This window comes from Bidens hawaiensis, unplaced genomic scaffold, assembly GCF_021521415.1.
Source record: "Bidens hawaiensis isolate Kalapana, Puna unplaced genomic scaffold, B.hawaiensis_p1.1 tig00013806_1, whole genome shotgun sequence".
NCBI classification, from domain to species: Eukaryota; Viridiplantae; Streptophyta; class Magnoliopsida; order Asterales; family Asteraceae; genus Bidens; species Bidens hawaiensis.
In genome coordinates this window covers 542,634-558,357 of record NW_027492180.1, presented here as the reverse complement: position 1 = coordinate 558,357, position 15,724 = coordinate 542,634, and the positions used below count along the sequence as shown (strand labels likewise).

General features: G+C 36.3%; 2 protein-coding genes across 2 annotated transcripts; both read right to left on the bottom strand.

Moving 5' to 3' along the window:
* Positions 1 to 4,451: 4,451 nt before the first annotated feature.
* Positions 4,452 to 5,189, bottom strand: LOC143545022 (uncharacterized). Its single transcript, XM_077036981.1, has one exon. It carries the CDS (start codon positions 5,187 to 5,189, stop codon positions 4,452 to 4,454), a length of 738 nt encoding a protein of 245 aa, XP_076893096.1.
* Positions 5,190 to 9,761: 4,572 nt separating this feature from the next.
* LOC143545006 (aspartokinase 2, chloroplastic-like) lies at positions 9,762 to 13,706 on the bottom strand. Its single transcript, XM_077036966.1, has 12 exons — positions 13,611 to 13,706; positions 13,441 to 13,520; positions 13,296 to 13,336; positions 12,417 to 12,571; positions 12,156 to 12,305; positions 11,945 to 12,040; positions 11,071 to 11,187; positions 10,630 to 10,749; positions 10,434 to 10,526; positions 10,232 to 10,354; positions 10,034 to 10,150; positions 9,762 to 9,956 (listed from the first exon to the last, which is right to left on the bottom strand). Exons 1-12 carry the CDS (start codon positions 13,704 to 13,706, stop codon positions 9,795 to 9,797), a joined length of 1,350 nt encoding a protein of 449 aa, XP_076893081.1. The 3' UTR covers positions 9,762 to 9,794.
* Between the last annotated feature and the right edge of the window lie 2,018 nt (positions 13,707 to 15,724).

Genomic DNA, 15,724 nt, shown 5'->3' with positions numbered 1-15,724 from the left:
ACTGAACTCTTTTAAACAATCAACCTTTTTTATTCGCATCGGAATAACGAACTAAAAATCAGAAACTGAAATTTTAAACCGAAACGTAAAAACCTGACAATCGTGGTTGGCACTGGTTCTCAGTTTCTTTAACGTTTCTTTTGACTTGACACTGTTCTTTAAAAAATAGAATCTTGATTCAAACGTTCTAGGCTTGTACTTTGCAAAAAAGTTACTCGACTCAAAGTTATTTCCAGGCTAAACTGCCTCAAGACTTGGGCCACACAAAATTAGGCCTGCTACCCGTATATTTTAAAGCCCAAAAATAAATAATTTGGTACACCAAAGTTCAAGCCCATCTAATTAAGGAAAAAACACAAATTAGGCTTGCCTAGCCCTTTGCTTTCACAGCGCAAGAAAAGAAAGTTGTCTTCTACAATCGTACCTTTGCTTTCACAACAAGACAAAACGAAAAAAGAAGAAGCAACTACTTTTTTTTTCTTTCTTGAATGGCGCAAATAACCAAACAAAAATCACATATGCTTTTAACTTTGATAGATGGTCACACGATGCAAACTACGATCTTGACTTCAAGTTTCTGCAAATCTTGCTCGTCGGCTTAACTGCCTTACATAAAGAATTCTTGCGGCAACAAATGGTTGCGATGCGGTGCTCGACTTTCGTAACAGAACCTAACCTGATCGACGGTGGATGGATCTAGAAACCCTAACCGGCTTTTCACTGGTGACGACGGCGAGCGGCAGCAACAAACCTAGGGTTGCGGCGTCTGCCGGTGGAACCCTAAAACCGTTAATGGTAATATCAGAGAACAATAATCACTCAAATTTTCTGGATCCTTTATTCAATAAAAGAGGTGCTATATATATGGCTTACAAGAAATAACTGAAAGCAACTAAACCTTAGAAACAAGCGTAAGACTCGAGACTCCATAAAACTAGGACAAACCCACATGACTTGATCAAATCTTCTAACTGACTAAACTTGCATGAAGTCATGCATATTAAAAACAAACTCTAACAAACAAGTTGGACTAAAGCCCAATTATTCAATACTTAAAAAACCAAAACGGGCCCACTTCAAATCCTTCCCTTAAACTGCAATGGGTCACCCAGCAGTTTAATCATCCAGATCAATGACTCCAAGCAACTTCCTCATTCTTTCAAAGACATCCAGCTTGACCGGTTTAGTCAAAACATCAGCCACTTGATCTTTTGAATAACTTAATACCAACCGAATCTTTTCTTCATTCACTAAATTCCTCAAGTAATGAAACCGAACATCAATATGCTTAGTCCTTCTGTGTAAAACTGGATTCTTTGATAGTTTGATAGTAGAAGTATTATCACACTGAATTTCAATTGTACCAATCTCTTCATTACTTATCTCTTCCAACAATCCCTTGAGCCAAACGCTATGACATGCACACGCTGTAGCTGCTACATACTCGGCCTCCGTTGACGAAAGGGTAACAATACTTTGTTTCTTCGAGCTCCAACAAATTGCTGCACTGCTCAAAATGCATGCATACCCGGATGTGTATTTTCTATCTTCAATATCTTGAGCATAGTCACTATCCGTAAACACCTTTAGTTTGGCTCCAGTCTTTCGACCATAAAATAACCCAAATCCATAAGTACCTTTAACATACCTTAACATTCTCTTAGCCAATGCCATGTGTTCTTCACGAGGATTAGCCATGAATCTAGAAATAAAGCTAACTCCATACATAAGATCAGGCCTTGTGACCGTGAGGTACATGAGTCTTCCCACCAAGCTTTTATATTCTATGTCATTCACTTTACTTCCCTCTCCAGCCTTTGTAACTTTAGTTCCAGGTACTATAGTGTTCTTAACACTATTACTTTCCCACATGTGAAAACGTTCTAATATTTCTTTAGCATATTTCTTTTGGCGCATGCTTATCCCGGTAGCATCTTGATTTACTTCAACACCCAAAAAATATTTCATCGAACCCAAGTCTGTCATCTCAAACTCTTGCATCGTGGATTCTTTAAACCTTTCACACATTACCTCATTATCACCTGTATATATGAGATCGTTCACATACAGACTCACAATCACCACTCCTTTTGTTGTTTTTTTAACAAAAAGAGTATGATCATAATGACTTTTCTCAAAACCTTCCTTAACAAAGTACCTTTCTATACGATTGAACCATGCACGAGGTGCCTGTTTTAACCCATACAACGCCTTTTTCAATCTGCACACCTTGAACTCTTCACCATCTTTAATGAAACCTTGCGGTTGCTCTATAAATATCGTTTCTTTCAGTTCTCCATTCAAGAAAGCAGGCTTTACATCAACTTGCTTTATTTTCCAACCCCTTTTTCAATCTGCACACCTTGAACTTCTTCATAGTCTACGCCTCTTTTCTGGGAATATCCTTTCACAACTAAACGAGCCTTGTATTTTTCCACTTCCGCTTTCTCATTTAACTTTGTTTTAAATACCCATTTAACCCCAATTAGGGTTATTCCTTCCGGCTTCTCCACTAATTCCCAAGTTTCATTCTTAATTATAGATTCCATTTCAAGTTTCATTGATTGAACCCACTTGTGCTCTTTAATTGCTTCTTCATAATTTGTGGGGTCCTCAAAGGAAGTGTACATTGCAAAGTCAACTTCACTTTCTGACCATCCTTCCCCACTCTCATAATCTTTCATCCAAGTGGGGACGTTGGTTGTCCTTTTTAATGCATCCTTCCCCACTCTGATAATGCGCCCCCTCTCGCGCCCCCCACACCCCTCAGCCTAAGCTCCACTGCACTACTTTCTTCATTATGGTTTGTAGGGTCCACTGTATTGGATGAATTGTTTGACCGAGGAGTATTACTTCCACTTGCTTCATTTGTCCTTTCTACAGTCCTAGATGGATTTTGAGGCACACTAGTATCCAAAATAGGACTGGTCACATCTGAGTGTGACTCATCAAGACTTTCATCTTGACTTACTTCCCCGTCACCATCAGGAATTATTAATTCCTTGCTACCAAACGATTCATCGTTCCAAACCTATGCTTCATTTTTTGAAAAAACCACATCCTTACTTATAACAATCTTTTGTTGCACAGGATCATACATCCTGTACGCCTTTGATTCAGTGCTAATTCCCAAATAGATGCATTTAATACTTCTATTATCTAACTTGGATCTTAGCTATACATGGACGTAACCTATACAACCGAAAATTTTGAAAAACTCAACATTTGGTTTATGTCCTGACCAAGCTTCTTCAGGGACTTTGTCTTCTAAAGAGGTAGTGACACATCTGTTCAAGACAAAACAGGCCCAATTGGTCGCCTCTGTCCAAAACCGTTTGGGCATGTTCTTCTCAATCAACAAACACCTGACCATATTCATTAAGGTTATGTTGCGACGTTCTGCCACTCCATTTTGTTGTGGAGTGTAAGCAGCTGTCAATTGCCTTTTAATTCCATACTCTCCACAAAAATTATTAAATTCCCTAGAAGTGAACTCTCCTCCTCGGTCACTTCTTAAACATTTTATAGTAAGCCCCGTTTCATTTTCAACCATAGACTTAAAATTCTTAAAAGTTTTAAAACTTTCACTTTTCCTTGACAAGAAATAAACCCACCATTTTCTAGAAAAATATCAATTAACACCATAACATACCTCTTTCCACTTGATGATTCAGGTTTTATTGGCCCACACAGATCAGTGTGGATGAGTTCCAAATGAGTTGAAGCTCTCCAATTACTTTTCCTAGGTATATCGGCTCGCTGGTTTTTTCCCAGATTGCATACCTCACAGACCTTGCTGGACTCAGCTAGTTGAGGGAGTCCCTTTACCATTTGTCTGAATTGCATGGTTCTTAGTGATTTGTTCTTTATGTGCCCAAGCCTTCTATGCCAAATCTGCTCGTTTCCTTCTTGTTCAATCTTCAAACATCGTCTTTCCATGGATTTCATCCTTGCATTCACCAAAAACATTCTATTTCTCGCATTCTTGACGTTGTTATCACACCTCGCTGAGGATGATAAATTTTGCACACATCTCTACGAATTACCACCGTCAAGTCTTTCTCTTGCAGCTGCCCCAAACTTAGTAAATCTAAGGTTAGTTCAGGGACATAGTACACTCGGCTGATAATTTGTGTTATCCCTTCAACTTCGAACCTGACTTCACCGATTCCTTTGACTGTAAGTCGATGATCGTTTCCCAATTTTACCGAGTGCTTGAATCCTTCATCTAAATTAACAAACCATTCACGTGTTCCTGTCATATGATTCGAACAAGCCGAATCCAAGAACCATATTCCTTCTTTGCTTTCTTTCTTTACTTCTGCATGTGTCATTAAGAGTAAGTCTTCTCTTTCATCAAATTCAGTGTAATTAACCGCCTTGTCTCCCCGAGTACATTCATAAGCAAAATGCCTAGTTGATGGCATTTGTAACATTCTACAACGGATTTGTCAAAATCCGGCCTTGATCTTCCCACAACCACGTCCTCTGTTAGATGGGCTTCTGCCACGTCCCCGTCCACGTCCTCCGGCTGAATCAAATTCAATTCTTAATACTTGCTCGTCAATGGGTTTCTTCACGAGCTTTTGTTCATGCACAAGTAATGAACTTTGTAACTCATCCACATACATCACATCTATGTCCTTCGATTCTTCTATGGTGCACACCACGTAGTTAAAATTTTCAGTTAGCGATCTGAGGATCTTCTCAACAATCATTACATCTGTTATCGTTTCTCTAAAATTTCTCATCTCATTTGCTGTGGTCATCACCCGACCAAAGTAATCAGTAACGCTTTCACTTTCCTTCATTTCCAAGATTTCGAACTCTCTTCGTAATCTTTGCAAGTGTGCTTTCTTCACTCTTATGTTGCCTTGGTATTTGTTCTTCATAGCCTCCCAAATCTGTTTGGCTGTTTCTTTGTGAGTCATGGTCTTCAAGATCTGTTTATCTATCGACTGAAACAGATAGTTTTGAGCCTTTAGATCCTTGAGACGCATAGCATCTAAATTTTCTTGCTGAGTGGCCGTAAGTTCTGCTGCTTCTTGAGGTTCAGTGTACCCCGGTTCTATTACGGCCCAATACTCCTTTGACTTTAGCAACGTCTTCATTAGCATGCTCCAATGCTCGTAATCTCCGTAGAACTTTGGGACACTCGGTACTTGAAAAGTAGCGTGTCCGGCTACCATGTTCTCTCTTAAATACTCTCCCAGATTGCTCTGATACCACTGTTAATGGTAATATCAGAGAAAAATGATCACTCAAATTTTCTGGATCCTTTACTCAATAAAAGAGGTGCTATATATATAGCTTACAAGAAATAACTGAAAGCAACTAAACCCTAGAAACAAGCGTAAGACTCGAGACTCCATAAAACTAGGACAAACCCACATGACTCGATCAAATCTTCTAACTAACTAAACTTGCATCAAATCATGCATATTAAAAACAAACTCTAACAAACAAGTTGGACTAAAGCCCAATTACTCAATACTTAAAAAACCAAAACGGGCCCACTTCAAAAACTGATCTGGTGCGGCGGCGGTGTACGAAACTGGTTCAGCATGCTCTTCGTGTGAACCGAACCTAAGCTCTTGATACCACTTGTTAGGATAAAACGCGCACACAAACTGAACACACACGTGGAAGCAATAAACGAACACGAGGATTTAACGTGGTTTGGTCTAAACTAACCTACGTCCACGGGTGGCAACTATGTATTCTTTATTGAGTGACAAATAATTAAAAGTACATATCGTTGTTTAAAAATAGAGAATGAACTAGGGTTTGCAAATTATTAAACAAGAAACCTCAACTGGCCAAGCCTGGCCGCCCGCACCCGTCTCCTCTTTGACTTCAAATTTTAAACCGGCCCAAACAAGGCCTACGCCCAACACCTTAACGGGCTAAAAAGGAGTTGGTGGGCTCTATGAATAATCTAGTGTATTATATACTGTATATACACTTAAAATAAATAAAGGAAACGAAAATTATGTCAGGTATACAATCGAGTTAACATGTACCAATTATCGGATAAATACGTAAATGTTTTGAAACTAGCCTAATAGCAAAGGAATAAGCGGGAGAAGGGGAGAGATTTTCATTAATTAGATGTGTATAATACAATGAGATACAATGTGATATTTATAGAAGATGAAAACTTGGAGAAAAAAATAAACTATATTAGGGGGTTGATAACCATAATATTAACACTCCTTCTTTGTTATCAACTTAATACTACCTCATTAAAAACCTTGCTGGGAAAACCTGGTGGGATAAAACTATAGCTAAGGGGAAATGAGTGCAACGCGAATTGTCTCCCCCTGATTTATATATCCGCTAAAATGGTAAATCTAGGTCTTTTGTGAAAGCCCAAAACTTTTGTATTCAATCATTTGTGTTTCCGTCCCTTGAAATATGAATCTTAAGTTGAACAATGTTGTATGATCTTCACGTGAAAATTTATATTGCTTCATCTGGTAAACATATCAATTGTATCCATAAACCTGTTGCGTTTCTCTGCATCAACAAGGCTAACCAAGCTTGTTTTGATGGGTTAGAAAAATATAATCACATATCTTTCATACCTGAAATATATATTTTAATTCATTCTGATGTCTCCTAGCTTGACACATGCTGATAAATATAAATAAAATATATAGAAATCATATATGGTTATCAATAAATATTAATGCACATATGCATTTAATTATGGTAATTCTAAAACAATAATGTTTCATTCTGTATTAGGAAAGGATATGTGATGCATTATTGAACAACCTTTAGTGAGCTCAAATTATGAAATTTGTCCATGATAAAATGTTTCATCATCTTCTAGATGCACTTTAATTGATTGATTAACATATAATTACACATATACCTGAACTATAAGTTGAGCAACGATCACACCGTGTCAAGGTCTTTCAAAAATTCTTCCTCTAAAAGTTTGTCAATTTCTCTCGATGATGTGTACATCATCACTGTAAACTATGATTATAGTGAACATTTTAAAGTTGGATGTTGATAAAAGTATGACTACTTTTTCAAACTTATATCATTCTTTATCACAATATCTTCTGATTAACACCACATTCAACTCGACTAGTTTTCATGCGTAGTAAGCATAACTTTATATATGCTTCAAACATTTTCAACCCATTAGAATCTTTTGTCTATATTGACCAATTATGCATGGGCATTCACTCTTTTCAAGAGTTTTGGTACATAAACTTTATCACTTAGCAAATCAATTGCAAAAGTTGATAACATCCAAGTTATTTTCAATAGACAATGTACCATTCTTATAGATTGAGATCCTGTAATTATCGGGCATAGCTTTTCTATGAATGTATATTGGTGCACAATATTTACATCCTTAAGATGTTAACATTTTACACATTTATGTACTTAGGAACTAACTTTTAGGAGTCTCAACTATATTAAGCATATAAAATAATCATAACTAGGGGTGTTTGCAGTCCTGTTTGGGGGGGTTTTAGATTAAACCGTGAACCAAACTGCTAGTAACGGTTTTAAATATCAAAAACTGAAACCGAATCATTGAAACTGAAAACCAAACCGAACCGAACCATTACCAACGGTTTGGTTCCGGTTTGGTTTCACGGTTTTAAACAATTTTATTAATTATCCTACTCTCTAGATCTTGATAAATCTAAAAAATGTTGATTTACATTCACATATGAAGTTGTTTACGCTCCATAGGTTATAAACCAATTACACACATAATAAACTTGATATAGGGAGCTACAATCGATGGATCCAATCAATCTCTAATAGACTGAGATAGTTGTTATCTGTTGAATATAACATAAATATAAGACTTTTACAAAGTTGAAAGTTCACATGCTAATGAAAAAAAATAAGCATAAAAAGTGTGGAGTTTTAGTTAAAAAACCAAGCATACTAATTAAATTTTACCTAAGTGTCACCACCCAAGATTTAACACGTACTATATGTAATCTATATATAATTTTAGAAAGTTAAAATATTTGGAAATTCAAAAGTCTTTCGGTCCGGTCCGGTCCGGTTTTATACGGTTGGTTTTTGGTATAAACCACAAACCAAACCGCTCGTTACGGTTTGAAAATTTTGAAACCGACTGAAAGTTAAGAAAATAAACCAACCATGAAACCAAACCGATGACCGGTTTGGGCGGTTTCACGGTTTCAAACCGAACCGTGAACACCCCTAATCATAACATATCAAATCTGAATATGTATACAACATGAGTCGTAGTGCTCTTGAAAACTTACTTTACATTATTTGATAATTTGAAATCCTTTAGATACTTTCACGTAAAGTTTTCAGTATCATGAATCACTACATTTATTAGACACATATCAATTCTCTCTTTGTTTTACCACACTATTTAGGTATCTGAAAGTCATTGCTTCCAGGATTGGAAAATGCCTCTCCTCATAATCAATCATAGGTCTTTAGATTGAAGTTGGGTTTATGCGAGAAAAAAGGTTGTTAAGATACTACTTGAACAGTGTTGTGTAGGGATGAGCGTTTTCGGTACCGGTCGAACCGGTACCGGTACCGAAGTCGGTACCGATTTGGTACTGTTGGTACCAAATTGGTACCGAAGTTTTGAGTTGCGGGACCGGTACGGGACGGGACGGTACCGGTATTTCCCGAATTTTTACCTTCAATACCGGTACCGTCCTGGTACCGGTACCGAACCGAATATTTCGGTACCCGTACCAAGAATTTATGATTTTCGGGACCGGGATTTTCGGTACCGATCTGGCGATCTCATCCCTAGTGTTGTGCCTTTAGATTGAAGTTGCTCTTTCTGCACCCACAATCATCACTTCCTCACACTACTTATGAAAGTTATGTTTGTCATCCGATTCAGTCATTCAGATAGCTTGTTGCTAAATCTCCATTTGCAGGTTAATCATATAAGCAACGAATTAGGTGTAAGTTAACAGTTTGACTATTATGATGTTTGCAGTACTTAAATCCTAGATTCAATGGTTGTTGCATGCTTCCATCAATGCAATTGTAACATGATCACCATCTGTTTCTTGTTATAATCCTATCTTGTGAAGTAACACCACAGTTTGACTTTATGTAAGTCAAACCATTTTGCCCTTGCTTGCTTTCAATACTTCCAACATATTTACAAACCCTTTTGGTTACTTAACATATAATACAGGAGCAATGTGTGTGTATGCCTAAATATTTTGTTAAGGGCACTCAAAATGTCAAACCTTAAAACGGACACTCACAACGTCAAACTTCTTTATGAAGGGCACACACAAACTCGATCCTTTTTATCAAGGAGAAACAAAGTCAAACCTCTTTATTGGGAACACTTAGAAAGTTAGAAAGTAAAACCTTTTTATTAAGGACTCTCCGTTACATCTTTGGTTACTTTACCGATTTGTTTATACCTAAAAAGCATGTTTAATGACAAAAATACAATCTGTCCAAAAAGCATGAACAAGTCAAGGTCAAACTCTTTTGAGTTATATGAGCCAAGCTCAAGCTCGGGCTTGGCTTATTTACACAGAGAGCTTATATATCCTTAAAAGAGCGTTGAAAATATAGATGTGAATTTGCAACTTAAAGCCTGCCACACTCGGTGAGCTTTTTCCTCATAATACATGCGTATCGGAAGGAAAGGAAAAATCCCATAACATTGCGTACCAATTATTCCTAATACACCAATAGTGATTCTAATAAGTTCAAAACAGGTGGCTTAAATCTAAGCAAAAAAAAAAAAAACAAATTGCATTGCTAATTTATTGTTACGAATGAACGAATCAATTGATGTCAGACGCTTCACTTTCAAAGAAGGCTGAATGCAGAGCTGTCACACATCTTTCTGCTTCATTGTCATTTACTATGAGTGATATATTCACTTTTGATGCTCCTTGGGATATCATCTGAACATTCACTCCATTCACACGAAGAACTTGGAATGCCTATATCGGAAACATACAAAATGGTCAATTTCAAAAACCACCAAGTCAATCAGTGCAAGATTCAAAATAAGGCATACCTTCTCTAATACAAGTGATGACCTCTGAACATTCCCAATCAGTGAAATAATCGATCTGTGTTGAAGGAGATTCACTTTAGCGATTTTTTCAAGTTCTTCTACAACATGATCAAGTTCCTGCACAAACAGTTGAATGTTTCACACCAAACTGAGCTATATATATGCGATTGTTTAATCAGATTGAGAATAATATCATACGCTTGCCTGCTGAATCAGCTCCCTACTCCAAAGCTTTGAAGGATCTAAAGTTAAAGAAATGCTAACTTCACTCGTAGCTACAACATCCACGGATATGCCCAAATCCTCAAAGATTGAGAAAACCTGAATCATATACTCATTGCAGATTCAAAAACTGTGGGGCAGCCAAAAAGAGTAGGTGTTAATTATGACTTTGTTTTACCTTAGCAAGAAATTCATATTGACCCAGCATACGGGTGCTAACAATGTCTAACATGGTGACATTACGTTTCAGAACAATGCTGGTTAGTACTGCCTGAAAATGAGATAAATAGACATAATATTAGTCTTGTATCGATCTAATTTCTAATTACCAGCTAGGTTTTACAATGTTTTATCAAAAGTATAGTGCTACTCACCTTACTCATATCTCTTGATTTAGTTATCAAGGTACCTGGAGCGCCAGGGTTATAAGAGTTTTTAACCCTAACAGGTATATCACCCTCTCTTGCAGGCCTCATAGACTGTGGATGTAGGACCTATTGAAAGAGCAGAGAAAAAATTGATCACGTCATAATTTGTTCAGTACTTCAGTTTCCCTGATATTTGTCACATATAGTATAGAGGTGGCAAAATGGGACAAGTCAGGTTAGCCCGAAATACCTTTTGTTCCATTTTGTAATTTTCTACAAAGTGTTTAATTTAACTACAAAAGGTATATTATAACAAACTAATTTTTGGAATCAAGCGATTTAGTATGTTGTTAAGTGCATTAAAAATGGCTTTCTGGATGACTGTTGACTGATTTAAGAGTAAATGAATGTTAATTGCCACCACTAAATATGCAAGTTGAGCTATACCTGAGCACCAAAATATGCAAGTTCAGCTGCCTCATCAAATGTTAAATATGGCACAGGTTCAGCACCCGAGTATATATTAGGGTCACATGTCAAGACACCATCCACATCTTTCCATTCCTGCAATGAATGAATTAAGTGCTTTTTTGCCAAACCATATGAATATTGTAATGGGGTGTTTGGATGTGCAGTTTGAAAACACTTATGTGATTTCAAATTATAGAATTAAAAATAGTAAGAATAATTATGTGATTTCATAACACTTATGTGTTTTCAAGCAGCACAAGTTCTCCAACCCTATGAACAATTTATAGAATTAAAAATAGTAAGAATAATTAATGGAAATTAAACAAGAAAACTATTTAGCCTGCTTGCGGTGCGCACATATGATGTATATATGTGTGAACCCTCGGGTGGGCAAAAGTGAAATTGCACTAATTTTGACGTTATTTTACTAATCTCGTGAAAATAACGTTAAAAGTGACGGACGGTTAATCAGGCATCATGTAGTGGCGTTGATAGCCGAAAGACAAGGGTACATGCACCGATCAGCCGGTGTCCCGATGATTGAGTGCTATGTGCCTTATGTCCAAGGCTTGATGCAAAACTACTATCGAGCCGGGGGTCTCACCAGAAGCAGCCTCTCTATCCTTATGGGGTAGAGGTAAGGCTGTCTACATCTTACCCTCCTCAGACCCTACTATAGCTTTGCTATTGGTGGGATATACTGAGTACGATGATGATGATGATGATTATGTGATTTCAAATTATTAGAATCATAAAATCTTCTGTAATAAAAAGCGCACACAATTAAAGATCCAATGCAGCATCTTCATATATTTTTCATTATTATTTAAATTTTGGGTTGTTCACAAACCTGAATTTCCCTCAACCCAAGTGCTTTACCAATGGTGGTGGCAGTCAAATCGCTACCACCTCGGCCCAGTGTAGTCACAGCACAAGTTCTCCAACCCTATGAACAATTTATAGAATTAAAAATAGTAAGAATAATTAATGGAAATTAAACAAGAAAACTATTTTCAAGAAGTTGATGACAGAAACAAGCGTAGACTATGTAAATAGAGGACCTTTCCAAGGAAGCCAGAAACAATAGGGATTGCAGGATCCCTAATCCAGTCACCGTTTAGTCTTTTTGCTACAGCTGGATAAGTTGCTTCCAATATATCTGCATCAGTAAACTCATCTGTTGTTATGATACCCATTTCGAATGCATCGTACTGCCACAAAAACACAAAGTCAGATCCAGATGCTTGTTGTATAAATATAAACCATATTCCAGAATGCATTTTAAAATAGAAATTAGAAAAGAGTGCAAATTAACCACATACTTGGCGTGCTTTGACACCGATGTTATTCAAATATGCAGCAAAAATCCTTGTGGACATGCACTCCCCAAATGAGACTAGGTAATCTTTGGCACGTGGTGTGAATTCCTTCAGTACAAGAATCCCGTTAAGTAATCGCTCTAGTTTTTCCAAGTGTTCTGCAAGAAAGACAAATGTAAGATAAAAGTTAATAAATATTTAGCATTCGAATCGAACTCAAGGAACTCAAAATTTTGACCCGACTCGCATCGAATTTGAAGGCTCAAATTCGTTTTTCAATCATTCGAATTCGATCCGGTTCGAATTCAATTTAGTAATCAAATTTAGAATGGAAGACGAATTTATGATTTTGAATTCGATTTAAAATTCGAATTCAAATTATACATTTTATTTTTACTACAATTATTCATATTTATAAAGAGATAAATTACAAAAGTCTTTTAAGTTATAAAAACTAAAAATTGATAAGTTTATCATTTTGGTTATTAATTCATGTAATTAGATGTTACCCCTATAAATATTTAGGATAATAGGAAATGATTTCTTTGATTTTATAGATTTGTATTTTTTGTTGTTAAAAAAACTCAAGTTTGTGGTGGTTTTGATATTGGGATCAAAATAGTTTGTTTTTTTTACTGAACTTGAATCGCATCCATTCGAAGTTTCGAGCTTCATTTTCGAATCAAATTGAATTTCAAAATGGCTATTTAAAATTCGAATTGAATTTGTTGAACTTATTTCGAATTCGAATCCAACTTGAAAATTACAAAATTTGAATATTCAAAATTTGATTCGTTGAACACTCCTACAAGGGACATTTGATCAAAGAAAATAAGATAGCAGTTCACTTATATTACAAAGTATATAACATTGCAGATGTACCTGTAATGAGTGTTCTTTCTAATCCAAGCTCATCCACCGTCCTGAGAATGTAAAAGTAAAACCGTTGCCCGATCATCAGTAAACCAATGTCTAAGAAGTTGAAATTAGGTAATTAAAACTGATAATGAAGAATTTTTGACCTGACCTATAATGGAGGTCTTTGACAAAGCCGAATTCTTCAATTTCAGGCACAACTGAAACACAAGTTGCAGCCTTCTCTCCAGCCTGTAACAACACACAACTCAAATTGAATTCAACAACTAAACATAATAAAATAAATACAGGAATAATAATAATAAGAAGAATAAGTAGAACCTGTAAAAGGTTGTTGGTGGTCTTGCCCATGGCAGATAAGACAATGACAGGGGCCTCTTGCGGGAAACTGAGAATCAAGTCAGCCACCTGTTTCATTCTTTCACCAAACTTCATCACACAGGATAGCTTTCTGCATGTGTCTTGGGGAGGTTGGCTGGCTGGCTCATTAGTTCTGGTGAATTAGCTAGCTCTCTCTGATATAGAAAACAGAAGAGAAGGAGCACCTGAAAATTAGTTGAATTACTGCAAAATCATAGAAGAAGAAGAAAGAGGAGCTGCATGTTTCATATCATCAATAACAATGCGAGTGTAATGAATAGTACGTGCAGTGCAGATGGAAATGATACCTGTCGGGGCGGAAGAAGAAGGTAATAAAAAAGGTATGTATAGTTGGTGGAATGAATATTATACAAGAACAGGAATTCCTTCCCTTCAGATCCTTGTGTCCACACTTACAATACAACTGCTCTCCTCTTTTTACCACAGATTTTGCTTGCTTTTTCAAACATTTTTTTGTCTCTGAATTCTTTTCTATTTTTATTACTATTATTATTATTATTATTATTCAAACGTCAATAATTCAAATTGATTTGACTTTTATATTTTATTTTAATTTAATTTTAAGAAAAAATTCTTAAAATAGTCTCGAGAATATTTCAAAATAGCCCTTTTTTCCTCAAAATAATTTAAACTGCATTCTCGGGTTTAAAATATAGGAAAAAGAAATGAAAAAATTGGATAGGGGAAGAAAAGAAAAGAAATTACATATTTAAAAGACACTCTCGAGTTAAAATAAAAGAATAGAAAAGAAAGTAGATAATTACATTCTTGAGTTAAATAGGAAGGAAATGATAGGAAAAAAAATTATAACTTTACAATAATGTCCTAATTATTGAGTTAGATAGGAATAAAAAAATATGGTTAATTAGTAATATTATGTATAACCATAAACTTTCCTTCCGAATCAAGTCATATTTGACTGGAAAGTTTTGGATGAAAAAACCATAACTTTTCTTTCCATTCTTTTTCTTTTCTTTTAATGAAAAAACTCAAGAATGAAAAAAGAAAAGTTTTATTATCTTTTCCTTTCCAAACCCTTAAATAAAAAACTCAAGAATGCAGTATTAAGATTTGGACTGGCAAAACGCAATGTGAAAAGATAAAATAATGAGGGAGCAGCCCAAATTTTGAAGGAAAGTAAGGTAGGAGACGGGATTTGGGAAAATAATGAAGGTAAAGTCCAAATTATTTTGTAATCTTGGAGCAAAAGTCCAAATTTTCCCAAAACTTTTCTTTCAAAAAACCGTCTTGAGATACTGTTTTTTTATGTTTCCTACCTTTCCCGTCCATATTTTCAAATTCTTAGGAAAATATGTTTTTTACAATTACCCCCCTGAACCACCACCACTTTGAACCACCACCATCACCAACGCCGTCGGCCCCACCCCATCACCACCACTGTCACTATCACCATAGACGCCTCCACCATCAATTTCCGTCGCCGGAGAAAACCACCACCACCATACCCGTCAAAGAGTTCCAACTTAATTTTAAAGGGAAACAAAAGATTTGAGCAATGGATTATGGATGCAACCAACTTAAACTTCAGTTGGATTGTGCTTGTAACGAATTGATGGACTCCACTGTATTTTAACATTATCATCCTCTGTTTTTATTTTTTCTTTTTTTTTAATTAATTTCAAGTTTCAATCTAATCAGTTGACAAAAGTGACCGTGCAAGAAAGTTGGATATGGTGGTGGTTGGAGGTATTAGCGACGACTAGGAGATCGGGAAGAGGGTCTCACAAGTGTAATCGGAAAACAAGTCGGAGAAGGTAGCCTTCGCCGGAAAACAAGTCGGCTTTGACGGGTATGGTGATGGTGGTTTTCTCTGGTGACAGAAATTGACGGTGGAGGCGGCTATGGTGACAGTGACGGTGGTGGTGATGGGGTGGGGCCGACGGTGTCGGTGATGGTGGTTGTTCAAGGTGGTGGTGGTTCAGGAATATAATTGTAAAAAACATATTTTTCCAATAATTTAAAAATATGGACGTGAAATGTAGGAAACATAAAAAACAGTCTCTCAAGACGGTTTTTTGAAAGAAAAAGTTTTG